At 48.4% G+C, this 14,108-nt stretch overlaps 1 protein-coding gene across 7 annotated transcripts in view; it reads right to left on the bottom strand.

Moving 5' to 3' along the window:
• Nucleotides 1-14,108, bottom strand: part of LOC142466812 (uncharacterized) — a 557,357-nt gene that overhangs the window by 103,923 nt on the left and 439,326 nt on the right. For 3 of the 7 annotated variants that reach the window (XM_075572270.1, XM_075572273.1, XM_075572272.1), the window contains 2 exons: nt 8,210-8,399; nt 3,212-5,191 (listed from right to left, as the gene is read on the bottom strand). The exons of 1 other annotated variant lie outside the window; for it this stretch is intronic. In XM_075572270.1, coding sequence (XP_075428385.1) covers nt 3,561-5,191; nt 8,210-8,399 — 1,821 coding nt within the window. In that variant the 3' untranslated portion in view covers nt 3,212-3,560. Of the gene's footprint in view, nt 1-3,211; nt 5,192-8,209; nt 8,400-14,108 lie in introns of those variants that run through there. 3 more of the 7 variants (XM_075572271.1, XM_075572274.1, XR_012788227.1) reach the window with 3 other exon arrangements.

Consider the following 14,108-nt stretch of genomic DNA (forward strand, 5'->3'; position numbering starts at 1 on the left):
GGGCTCGGCATAAAAAGTTTGCTCACCCCTGTCTTAGATTGTAAGCTCTTCGGAGCAGGGATTTCCTTTCCTATTGTCTGATTTTGTTGCACTTATTGTATAATTATAATTCCCTGTACTGTATTCTTTGTGAAGCGCTGAGTACACTTTTGGCGCTATATAAATAAAGACATACAATATGAGTGCATCTATCTACACTATTATATTACACATTTGAGTGGCAAGGCGTCAGTGATTTGTCCAGTATTTCTTGGAAGGTAGGAACAATATACTATAACTGTACATCAACACTGTGTCTGCCTCTATCGTTGTTAATCTGCGCATCAGCGGATCAATATTGACCATCTTCAGCAGACACCGCCTAGTGAGGCAGTATAAGTGTAGTCATCACCCATGTGGTGTACATTCTTATGGATTAGGAGTATGTATATTAAGATACTCCCTACCACACAAGTTCGTACCAGCCTATCATTATACAATATACTAGGAGACTATTCTTTGCCCGTATCTGCAATCGAGGACTACCCTTGTGCCATAGCAGTGCTAGTATAAGATGTTATACTGTTGTCCCTTTATTCTACCATTTTATAGGCTGCATTATTTCCAGCATCAGATTGAGGACTAATATTAATCACTAATCTACTTAATTCTTTGATCAACACGGCTTTTACAGCACTGTAATTATGATCACAGTTACTGTCAGTGCTGTTTGATTTTAAAACCCTTTATTTTATATTCGTTTTGATGACAAGTATTTGAGATAAATCATTATCCATCCAAGTGACTGAATGCTTTTTTTTTTGTGTGTATATATGTTATATCTGACCTAGTAAGCACCTCACTTACATACATCCTAGCTGTTGCGGGGGCTCCCTGTTTTGTGTAGCTATCCATATAGCAGACAAGAAAGACAGACCTTATAGTAAGTCGTTTTCCTCCAGCATTTCAGTGTGTCTCACTGGGTCAGGCAGCCCCCCATGTGTGAGCAGCCTGGGTTTTTAAAACCCCTTAAAGAGGCAATTGGGACCTGACAATTACAAGACCTTCCCAGCTGAATTTTAACCTGGTCACTGGTGTACTGCAGACCTAAGGAAAAGGGATCCAGCGCTCCACGGATTTCTGAATAAGAAAATTTATTGTGCCACACAACGTTTCGACCTTATGGTCTTTATCAAGTGATTAGGCATAGGGCTGGTGTCTTTTATTCACCCTGTTACATGGGGACACTAACCTTTTTTCAAGTAGAAGGTTTTTTTCATGTTTCTGTGTTGAACAGATCCAATGCCCAACTTTACCCTGGCCTCAGTCAGTATAAAATGATCAATAACCACAGAATTATGCTAAAAAGCATTAGCACTTTTAACCCACTGTCGCCATGCTGCAACAGCATAAAACACTATCTACCAGTGTTTTTCAACCAGGGTTCCGTGGAGCAGTCCCAGGGGTTCCGCCTAGCGCAGCGCTCGCACTCACTGTGCGACCCACGGCGGCTTTCCTGGATCTACCCCTCCTACCGGCTCTACCCCCTCCAGAGCCCGCTCACAGGACTGCAGGAGAGCACTCTAGTAGTGCGGCACTCAAGGTGCCTGCTGCTAGCTATAGCGAATGGGTGCATGCAGTCCTGCGTTCTCTGTAGTTAGTGGTCACCGCATCCTGCCCACCACTGCCGCCTGAGGTAGGCATATGGGGGGAGGGGGGGGGAGATGTGAGCTACAGTGGGGAGGGGGAGGTGATGTGAGATGCAGGGGGGTGGTTATATGAGGGAGATGTGAGATGCAAGGGGGTGGGTATATGATGAAAATGAAGGTTGTTGGGGGAGATATATGAGGATGATTATGAAGGGTGCTGGGGGAGATATGAGGATGATAATGAAGGGTGCTGGGGGAGATATGAGGATGATAATGAAGGGTGCTGGGGGAGATATGAGGATGATAATGAAGGGTGCTGGGGGAGATATGAGGATGATAATGAAGGGTGCTGGGGGAGATAGGAGGATGATGATGAAGGGTGCTGGGGGAGATATGAGGATGATGATGAAGGGTGCTGGGAGAGATATGAGGCTGATGAAGGATGCTGGGGGAGATATGAGGATGGTGATGAAGGGTGCTGGGGGAGATATGAGGATGATGATGATGATGAAGGGTGCTGGGGGAAATATATGAGGATGATGATGAAGGGTGCTGGGGGAGAGATGAGGATGATTTTACCAGTGTGGCTCGATTTAAAAAAAAAATATGTATTGGGGTGGCAGGGGTCTTTTTAAAATGTATTGGGGCGGCAGTGGCATTTTTAAAATGTATTGGGGCGGCGGTGGCATTTTTAATATGTATTGGCGGGGCGGGTATTTTTATTATGTATTGCGGGTGGGGTTACATGTATTTAGAGGGGTGAGGTTTTGTGATATGTATTTTGTAGGGGGGATTGAGTTGGCATGGGGTAATTGACGGAAGGTAGGGGTGAGTGAGAGGAGAGGGGGGGGGAGAGAGTGAGGAAAAGAGGTAGAAAGAGTGAGACGCAGGGGAGATAAATATATGCGAGGCGAGAGGAGTGAGTGAGATGGAGGGGAGAGAAATACATGGGTAGAGGGTGGGAAATAGAGGGGGCTCGTGAGGTGTGAAATTAACCTAATATGTGTCAGCCATTTAGGGGTTCCCTGAGATTATTAGAAAAACTTCCAAGGGTTCCTCCAAAAAAAAAAAAAAAGTTGTGAATCACTGCTATATACAGTATAACTAGCTGTTATAATTATAACACTTAGGGAGTGGAGTGGGGCAGCCAACGTCCCCTAACCTCGGGTAATTTCCCTATCTGCTTCGTCTCTCTATACCGTACCTTCCATTTTCCCGCCCAAACTCCCTAGCCATGCACCCCCTCTGGCCTGCCCAATCACAGCACTCTGCTCACCTGCTCAGCACCTGCTCCCAGCCAATCACCTGACTCCTGTCCCACATCTGCCTGGAAACACAAAGCTCACTTTCCCACAAAAACGGAACTTGCCCCAAACAAAACCCAGAGGTGAGCGAGGAGCTTCCAGTCCTGTTCCCTCCCCCCCCCCCCCACACTCCCGTGCCTCCCCAGTCCCTTCACATTTATTGTGAAGGCCGTCACACTCCTCTTACCCTAAAACCACACACCTTAATCCCTTACCCTAAAACCCCCTATCCCAAACCCCTTAAATTAACCCCATACCCAAAACAGTAATAAAACTTACATTAGAAGAGGCTGGTGGCGGAGGGTCCATCTGCGGCCTAATGCCAACGGCAAATTGGTCGCGGTGAAACAATTTCGATTCACAGCCAAGTGAGGCTACAGACAGCTTCAGCATAATGGGAAACGCACATTTTGGGAAACGCACATCAGCATGGAAATATAAAACATTAATAGGACAATGTTTCTTTAAATAAAACTACAATCAAAATTATACAAATCTTGCATTTAAAACGTTATAACTTTTGATTCTTTTACAACGCTCGTTTATGCACCATAAACTAAAGTCACTTTTCATTGTGATTTAGCGTAACACAGATACACACGTGTGCACTTATATGTGAGTGTCTAAGTCACTGGTTATCCCTAAACATGACTGGCTTTAGAGAAAGGTCCCTCCCCCCAGTGTGTGTCCTCTTGTGCTTGTTCAGGTTGGATGACGCATTAAATCCCTTCCCACATTCCCCACATACATGCGGTCTCTCCCCTGTGTGTGTCCTCTTGTGTGTGTCCAGGCTGGATGACACACTAAATCCCTTCCCACATTCCCCACATACATGCGGTCTCTCCCCTGTGTGTGTCCTCTTGTGTTTCCTCAGGCTGGATAAGTCACTAAATCCATACCCACATTCCCCACATACATATGGTCTCTCGCCTGTGTGTGTCCTCGTGTGTGTGTTCAGGTGGGATAACTGACTAAATCCATTCCCACATTCCCCACATACATATGGTCTCTCGCCTGTGTGTGTCCTCGTGTGTGTGTTCAGGCTGGATAACTGACTAAATCCCTTCCCACATTCCCCACATACATGCGGTCTCTCCCCTGTGTGTGTCCTCTTGTGTGTGTCCAGGCTGAATGACACACTAAATCCATTCCCACATTCCCCACATACATGCGGTCTCTCCCCTGTGTGTGTCCTCTTGTGTGTGTACAGGTGGGATAAGGCACTAAATCTCTTCCCACATTCCCCACATACATGCGGGCTCTCACCTGTGTGTGTCCTCTGGTGTATGTTCAGCTTGGACAGGTCACTAAATCCCTTCCCACATTCCCCACATACATATGGTCTCTCGCCTGTGTGTGTCCTCTTGTGTGTGTTCAGGCTGGATAACTGACTAAATCCCTTCCCACATTCCCCACATACATGCGGTCTCTCCCCTGTGTGTGTCTTCTTGTGTCTGATCAGGCTGGATAACACACTAAATCCCTTCCCACATTCCTCACATACATGCGGTCTCTCCCCTGTGTGTGTCCTCTTGTGTGTCCTCAGGTTGGATAACTGACTAAATCCATTCCCACATTCCCCACATACATATGGTCTCTCGCCTGTGTGTGTCCTCGTGTGTGTGTCCAGGCTGGATGACACACTAAATCCCTTCCCACATTCCCCACATACATGCGGTCTCTCCCGTGTGTGTGTCCCCTTGTGTGTCCTCAGGCTGGATAAGTCACTAAATCTCTTCCCACATTCCCCACATACATGCGGTCTCTCCCCTGTGTGTGTCCTCTTGTGTATGTTCAGCTTGGACAAGTCACTAAATCCCTTCTCACATTCCCCACATACATGCGGTCTCTCCCCTGTGTGTATCCTCTTGTGTGTGTTCAGGCTGGATAACCGACTAAATCTCTTCCCACATTCCCCACAGACATGCGGTCTCTCCCCGGTCTGTGTTCTCTTCTGTGCATTCTGGTCTGATAACCAAGTCAGACTCTTCTCACTTTCTCCAAGATCTTTTCCTGTGGCATCTGCTAATATATATATTTTGGAATGAGAAGCAGTTACATTGTTTATTAATTGCCTTGACTGGTTGAAAGATGCATTTTCTGTCATGTTTATGGGAGTGTTGCAAGATTGTTCTGTCCTCATCTTTTCCATATTCTCATTTGGGTGTTTGAAATTCAGATGTGTGAGGAGGTAATCCTGACTGCTAAAAGCAACCTTGCAGTGTTGGGATGGGTGGGTTATTGGAGCTTGTCTTTGTACTAGATGAGACAAAAAAAGTCACTGTTACACAAACTGTCTTACAAAAGGTCATGCAGGAGAGGTAAGTTGGCACATCCCAAAAGTTCAGGAAGTAAACTGTAGATGTACATTGTAAAAATGAAGGGTTTAGCACATGTGCAGCATTAGGGCCGGGAGAGTAGATGTAGAGGATCATACATTTAAAGTGGATCCTAATATTTAACGATTTAAAAGGAAATCTCACTAGCTGCAAAACACCAATTAAAGTGGCAGAAATCTTATCAAATCATTTGATAGATAGTAAGTCGATAGTTTCAGTTGTGAAGGTATAATTAAAAAATATTTGTACAATGAATAGAATACGTGTCTCATTAGAAGCTCACATATCAGTCACCGGGTGTTCCTGTTACCGCACCATGTACCAGGTCTCTAATAGTTATAGGATGACCCAACTTTCTGCTAAATCTGCATTGTTAAATCAGGAACCAAATGCACAATTATTGTATTTTAACATATTTACACATACAATGGTGGTGGGGACAATGCAAACACAAAAACGTTGCAAAATCATGGAATGTGATTCCAAAAAAAGGAATGTGATTCCCTCCCTTTAAGGTGACATCCCAGCACCCAAAAAAGGGCATTCATCACATGGTACATAAACCAACTCCCTTCATTACCATAGCAGTTAGCCACTGAGGGTGTTATTAATGTATTGTAATATTGTTGATTTATTTATTACAGGGTTACCATTTATCACCAATGTGGATATCTGCCCCCCACCCCCCCACCATTGAGAGTTCCTTGTTATCCACAGTGATAATCAATGTATTTTGAATGTTCTGTTTGTTTTAAACGTGTATACATTTTTTGTTAATATTTAAAACCACATTTGTCTGATAGGGATATTGGGCATTCATCTAGAAGGGGGACAGAGGTAGGGGATGTGGGTGATGACGGTAGTTGCCCCAGGGAGGGTGGTTCGGCTTCCTGTGGGGGGAGGGAGGGGGAAGTGGTGCGGAGATGGGTTAACCCCTAAATTACCTTAGCGACTAGAATGGCAATGCTTTACTGGCCACTAACAAGGTCTAATAATTAGGGAAAGAGGAAGGGTAGGGGAAAGGGATATACTATATCTATACGCTGAGGTGCAATAGGGATAAATAGCATATGAAAAACAAAAGAAAAAGAGTCCCTACAGAATGCACTCACTGTCTTGTATGTAATGTAATAATTGGCACAAAGATAAAAACCTTTTAATTATAATTCTAAAAATAGTAGAAATAGAATTGGCAAAATAGAATCCGTGACCATTTCTAATAAACAGACAACACACTAAATAATAAACACACCAAAATAAAGAAGTATTAAACTGTATTAGTTCGATGTTCCTAATGGATACCTCTCATTCCATAGCTGAGGATAGTTTAAGGAAAAAATTCCACATTGATAACGTTTATTACCTACTGGTGTAGGTTAATTCCAGAATTTAATATTCAATATTTATTCTTAAACTCCGGATTTAGTAATAAACCCGGGGCACTAGATCCCTAAATAGGGACAACCAAATAGGACAACTATTTACAAAAATATTTTAAAACTGCTTAAACTGCGTATAGCGTATCCACAATCTAGAAGCTCTAGATGTGAGGTCACAAACACACATGGGGCGTGTCTATTCCAAATACTGATAGCTGCTTGATCAGAGTTTAATCAGTTATTCCATCATGGAAATATAGTTGTGTTGGTGTGGTAAATCAGGTATATCCTGGTTTACCTATAGTTAGTAATCTGCCACACATACAATATATTGACGGGCAACATTAGTACCAATCAAATAAAAGTAGAATTTTAACCCAGGGAGTGTTAGGACCTGCTACAGTCATGCCTTGAAAGTGGCAGCATGCTTAAGACACTTTTGCCAAAGGGTTAAACTAAATGACCCTTTTTCTCCAGAGAATATATAGGTATTGCACTGTGTATTTTTGTCACATTGGAAGTAGCTTTGGGCATCTTTGTCTGTTTTTTGTTGTAACCATGCTTTACTAGCCACTAAGGTGTCAAAGGGGGGTAGTTTAGTTTAATATTTATATTATCCCGTGTATATTAAACCGATGACTAGTTGACCCGTGTACTACTAAGGGGTTAATATGTACTGTAATGTATTTTAACATCTATTCCATGTTAGTTTAGCTCATCTTGCCTATGTATATAATGGCCAGTATATTAGCCATTATATACATAGGAAAGACAGGGCTAACACCAGCCAGGAGTAGGTGATAAAATATTTGCGGTATTTCTGCCGCTCACCCCGTTCCGATAAATATCCGAACTTGATGTATGGCAGTTTTTACTTGAAAATGTGGTTCTATGCCTGTTTTGTATCAGATATGATGCTTTTAACAGGTCCGAAAAAAAGTGCTTTATTATTGGCGCTACAACACTGATTCATTGCACGGTAATAAGGCACTTTTTTTAAGGCCGGTAATATGGCATTTTTGGTTACCGCAGCTTGATGCATCCGGCCCTTTGACTCAAGTCAGGTTTAGTGATATTAAGTTCTAGTTGACCTGTAATGGTGTAAGCAGATCTATCACTATTTGCAATTTAACATCAGTAATAAGACAATAGAGATGTAAAAACCATGTAACACACATATTCCTAGTTACCTTGTGCTGGCAGGTTACTGAGGCTTTGTCGCCGCTGCCTACTACAGCATCCGCCACGGACGAGAGCCCTCCCCTCAATGGCGCCGGGCCCGCTGCGAGGGGGGGCCGCAGCGCTCGGGCGAGAGTTGCTCCTGCTCTCAATTCTATTCGCGTCGAGCGATACGGCACACCCCCGGCGGTTCAGCCAATGAGGGCGAACCTGCCGGGTGAAGTCATGGCCGCGCCCCGTCACTCCCCTGTCACGCCCCCGGTCTCTCTTTCTGCAGTGAGCTGCAGACCGGGGAATCGGCTGAACGCGCCGCCAATCTCGCGGCGCGCGTTACAGCGGCGTTACCGGGGCCTTAGCCTAACACACATATTCCTGATTACCTTGTGCTGGCGCGTTACTTTTCCACAGCGTGCCCTTTTGATACCAAGCTCTTTCCCATATATATCTCCATACCAGAGCAGGAGCTCTGTGTGTGGGAGGAGGTCTGTGCAGGTTCTGTAGTAGATTTTCCTGTGGTCCTGCAACGCCACAAGGTTCTGTTCTTCCTCGTTTCTCGCACAATTTACAAACCTAAAATTGGGACAGTTAGTGAGGTCTCAAAGTGAAAGGGACTGAAAGGGTTAAAATAAAAGCCAGGACCTCCATTTTGTCTGCTTGAACTTTTCCCTACGTTAAATGGTATATGTAAGCAGAAAAGAGACCTTCACATATGTAGGCAGTATTTTCCAGCTTCTGCTAATTGTTTTCAGTTATAGTAGAACATAGCCAAGGCTATAGATCAGTGATTCCCAGCCTTTTCTGTTTGGAGGAACCATTAAAGTATGTCGTAAAATTTCAGGGAACCCCTATCTGAATGACATGTTCGACAGGGGGTAAATCACAAAATAGACGTGTAAAGCAGTAGGGGTAATAAATAATAATTAACTCATACAGGCATACCCCGCATTAACGTACGCAATGGGACCAGAGCATGTATGTAAAGCGAAAATGTACTTAAAGTGAAGCACTACCTTTTTTCCACTTATTGACGCATGTACTGTACTGCAATCATCATATATGTGCATAACTGATGTAAATAATGCGTTTGTAACATGCTCTACAGTCTCCCCGCTTGCGCACAGCTTCGGTACAGGTAGGGAGCTGGTATTGCTGTTCAGGACGTGATGACAAGCGCATGCGTGAGCTGGCGTTTGCCTATTGGGCGATATGTACTTACTCGCGAGTGTACTTAAAGCGAGTGTCCTTAAAGCGGGGTATGCCTGTACTTTTGAATAAACAATGTGTATATATTTTGTAATGATTTTAGTTTAAACATCACCCTCCCTTTGCATCTCATATCACCCCCCCCCTGCATCTCACATCACCCCCCACGGATCGATCGATCTCTCTCTCTCCTTACTTCTCTCTCCACTCTCCTCTCCCGCTCTCTCCTCGCCCTCCTTTTCTCTCTCCTCGCCCTCCTTTTCTCTCTCCTCGCCCTCCTTTTCTCTCTCCTCGCCCTCCTTTTCTCTCTCCTCGCCCTCCTTTTCTCTCTCCTCGCCCTCCTTTTCTCTCTCCTCACCCTCCTTTTCTCTCTCCTCGCCCTCCTTTTCTCTCTCCTCGCCCTCCTTTTCTCTCTCCCCTCTCCCACCTTCTCCCTCCTCGCACACACTCTCTCTCTCTGTCTCTCACTCGCACACACTCTCTCTCTCTGTCTCTCACTCGCACACACTCTCTCTCTCTGTCTCTCACTCGCACACACTCTCTCTCTCTGTCTCTCACTCGCACACACTCTCTCTCTCTGTCTCTCACTCGCACACACTCTCTCTCTCTGTCTCTCACTCGCACACACTCTCTCTCTCTGTCTCTCACTCGCACACACTCTCCCTCTCTGTCTCTCACTCGCACACACTCTCCCTCTCTGTCTCTCACTCGCACACACTCTCCCTCTCTGTCTCTCACTCGCACACACTCTCCCTCTCTGTCTCTCACTCGCACACACTCTCCCTCTCTGTCTCTCACTCGCACACACTCTCCCTCTCTGTCTCTCTCTGGGTCACACTCTCCCTCTCTGTCTCTCTCTGGGTCACACTCCCTCTCTGGGTCACACTCCCTCTCTGGGTCACACTCCCTCTCTGGGTCACACTCCCTCTCTGGGTCACACTCCCTCTCTGGGTCACACTCCCTCTCTGGGTCACACTCCCTCTCTGGGTCACACACAGTACTCACACACTCTCACGCAAGCAACGTTTACAGCAGAAGCAACATCTCCTTCCTCTTGTGAGTGGAGTTTAGATCATATGGCTCATATTATCCATAGTGGTAGGAGTAGCACTGCAAGGTACATAGAACATTATGAGATAGGATCTAAGTCAGAGCGTTGTGCTTCCCAAGGTGAAGGCTCCAAAACGCTCTGACAGGAAATCGCATCCGACCTCTCCGATTAGCCTGCGCACCAGGGAGTGACGCTGGACATACCCAACATATGTTTCACCTGATAGGCTTCAATGGGACGGCCCCGGACGGCACGCGAACTAAGGCCAGGGAAAGCACTCGCTTTCCCTCAGTAGGCATCTGCATGGCTGGAGTCACCATAGGACTCAGCCTAAGGTTACATACGGGCAGCAATGGTGCTGAACAAGGCTGTGAGGAGAACAGGAGTGAGGGGAGAGGTGCAAAGAGCTGCTGTGATCACATACTCATTGCCATTTACTTGAGTGGCTGTTACAGTGCAATTGACGCTATTGCACTTTAGTGAATCTAGTGTTTGGTAAACAGAGGAGGCAAAGTGGATAAAGAAAAATAACCATCTGTACCTGGGAGGCAAATAAAGGGAGTGGGAGGAAGGGGGATACAGAACACAAACAGCAATAGAAACACAGTAAGGCTAAGGCCCCGCTCCCAGAGTCAGCGCACCCGCACTGCTGACAGGCGGTGCGCTGAGATACACAGACCGCGATATGCGGTCTGTAGGGAGCGGGAGCCGGAGCGGGAGGTGGGAGGTTTGACAGGGAGGGGGGGCGTGGCTTGAGCGGAGGGACCCGCTACTCTCCCCCCCCCTCCCTCCACGGACTGCAGGAGGGAGCTGCTACTCTCCCCCCACTCCCTCAACGGGCTGCAGGAGGGACCCGCTACTCTCCCCCCCCTCCCCGGACTGCAGGAGGGAGCTGCTACTCTCCCCCCACTCCCTCCACTGGCTGCAGGAGGGACCCGCTACTCTCCCCCCCCCTCCCTCCCTCCCTCCACGGACTCGGCTGGAGCACTCATACATACACACATACACACACATACACAGGCAGGCACTCACACACTCATACACACACACGCGCGCACACACATGCAGGCACTCACGCACTCACACACATACACAGACAGAGGCAGGCACTCAGGCACACACATACACACACACATACACACACACAGGCACGCACGCACTCAGACACACACACAGACAGGCACGCACCTGCTTTCACTCCACACTCCTCCCCGCTCCCGGAAGCCTCTCCTCCTCCCGAAGCCTCCACCCCCCATTGGCTCACAGCCACACCACGTGACGCGTCAACGCTAGGAAACACCATTCTCTTGTGTCTCCTAGCGGCTGACGCGCCACAGCGTGTAGTCAGCTGTGCCGCCAGGGGGGACTGGGACCGACTCGGGAGGATTCCCCTGCTGGTGGGGAACTCGCTACATTGCCGCCCGCGCCAACGAGCGCAGCGGGACCGAGGCCTTGGAGAAACCATGTGAGACGGGTAACTCTTCTCTTGAGGGGGTATTGGGGAAATAATTTGACAAGCTGTTTGGGGGATAAAATAAATGAATATTTCTGTAACTTCAGCAGTTTCCGGGGGTTTTGCAAGGATTTGGAAAGACAATAAGTGATGGTAATGGTCACAGAGTAATAGTCTGGAGAATATAGATTTGCCATTAGCTACCCAGTAAATTATGTAATGTAGTGGAGGTGACAGCAACCAAAGTTATCCATAATGTCAGGAGCTGCCTCTAATTAAATAAGGCTTTGAAAAAAATGGCCCTGCGTTCCTAAGACGGGGAAAGACATGTGTGGGGCGAGAGGAAAAGGCGCGCTTAGGATAGCTAGCCAGGAGAAAAGGCTGATTGTACAAACTCTTATGGGTTTGTAATCTCAGGATTTATTTAAACTGAAGCAGAGTAGGAAAATGGTATTTAAAGGGGCAGTCCCTCCTAGGAAGAACGTGAACCAACAACAATGGCATATTTAATAGGTTAAATGCAGCAAATTGTCAAATTAAAAATCCCGTTTAGCAAACAAAAAAACATAACATTTCCGTAGGAAACAAAGTAATTATAATGCCCTCATTAGTCAAACACAAATGTTCCTGGAGAAATACAGAACAGGATTTCTTTCACCATACACATTTATTTTAACCCTTTGAGTGATGGAGGGGTCACGTGATCGCTCTCTCATGATGACAGAACGGACGGGGAGACCCCCTCCCTTCTATCCCACGTAGAGATAGATCCGTCCTGCCCTGCACAGGAGCACAGAATGACATCTCCCATAGGAAACCCAGCAGGATTACTATGACGTAGCCATTACATCATGGGGCCAGACGCAGTGACATAGCAACTACATCAAAAGGGCACCCAAAGGGTTAAATGCTGATTTTATCATTTTCAGGGAAGTCTTGTACTCCAAGTGATTTCATGTTTTCCCGCCGCTAGGTTGGAATTAAAGCAGCAGTTCAAGCTGGTTTTAAAAAAAATAATTCCCCTTCAATGCAAACACTGACGAGTGATTAACTAAGCTGCAGATCGATCCGTTCTCCTGTGATCAATCAGCGAAGATTCGGCTAGAGGGGTCACTAAATCCCTGTGTAATGCAGTCAGAGAAACATATATTTATATTCATACTAGCTGAGAGACCCGGCGTTGCCCGTGAGTAAAATTTCCTGCTCCCTTCTCTCCCCCTCTTTCTCTTTTCTCCCCCCCCCACCTCAGAGGGGAGGGACAGCCAGAAGGGGGGGGGGACAGGAGGGGGGGGCAGTGGACAGGAGGGGGGGAGGGACAGTGGACAGGAGGGGGGGATGGAGAGTGGACAGGAGGGGAGGGATGGACAGTGGACAGGAGTAGAGGGGGGACAGTGGACAGGAGGGGGGGGGACAGTGGACAGGAGGGGGGAGACTGTGGACAGGAGGGGGGAGACTGTGGACAGGAGGGGGGAGACTGTGGACAGGAGGGGGGAGACTGTGGACAGGAGGGAAGGGAGGGACAGTGGACAGGAGGGGGGGGAGGGACAGTGGACAGGAGGGGGGGAATGGACAGTGGACAGGAGGGGAGGGGGGACAGTGGACAGGAGGGGGGAGACAGTGGACAGGAGGGGGGAGACAGTGGACAGGAGAGGGGAGACAGTGGACAGGAGGGGGGAGACAGTGGACAGGAGGGGGGAGACAGTGGACAGGAGGGGGTGGGGCAGTGGACAGGAGGGGGTGGGGCAGTGGACAGGAGGGGGTGGGGCAGTGGACAGGAGGGGGTGGGGCAGTGGACAGGAGGGGGTGGGGCAGTGGACAGGAGGGGGTGGGGCAGTGGACAGGAGGGGGTGGGGCAGTGGACAGGAGGGGGTGGGGCAGTGGACAGGAGGGGGTGGGGCAGTGGACAGGAGGGGGTGGGACAGTGGTCAGGAGGGGGTGGGACAGTGGACAGGAGGGGGTGGGACAGTGGACAGGAGGGGTGGGACAGTGGACAGGAGGGGTGGGGGACAGTGGACAGGAGGGGTGGGGGACAGTGGACATTAGGGGGGGACAGTGGAAAGGAGGGGGGGACAGTGGACAGGAGGGGGGGACAGTGGACAGGAGGGGGGACAGTGGACAGGAGGGGGGGAAAGTGGACAGGAGGGGGGGACAGTGGACAGGAGGGGTGGGGGACAGTGGACATTAGGGGGGACAGTGGAAAGGAGGGGGGGACAGTGGACAGGAGGGGGGGACAGTGGACAGGAGGGGGGGACAGGTGGACAGGAGGGGGGGGACAGTGGACAGGAGGGGGGACAGTGGACAGGAGGGGGGGACAGTGGACAAGGAGGGGGGACAGTGGACAGGAGGGGGGGACAGTGGACAAAAGGTGGACAGGAGGGGGGGACAGTGGACAGGAGGGGGGGACAGTGGACAGGAGGGGGGGGACAGTGGACAGGAGGGGGGGGACAGTGGACAGGAGGGGGGGACAGTGGACAGGATGGGGGGGACAGTGGACAGGAGGGGGGGGACAGTGGACAGGAGGGGGGGGACAGTGGACAGGAGGGGGGGACAGTGGAACAGGAGGGGGGACAGT

The sequence above is a fragment of the Ascaphus truei genome, chromosome 15 (genome assembly GCF_040206685.1).
Source record: "Ascaphus truei isolate aAscTru1 chromosome 15, aAscTru1.hap1, whole genome shotgun sequence".
Classification (NCBI taxonomy): domain Eukaryota; kingdom Metazoa; phylum Chordata; class Amphibia; order Anura; family Ascaphidae; genus Ascaphus; species Ascaphus truei.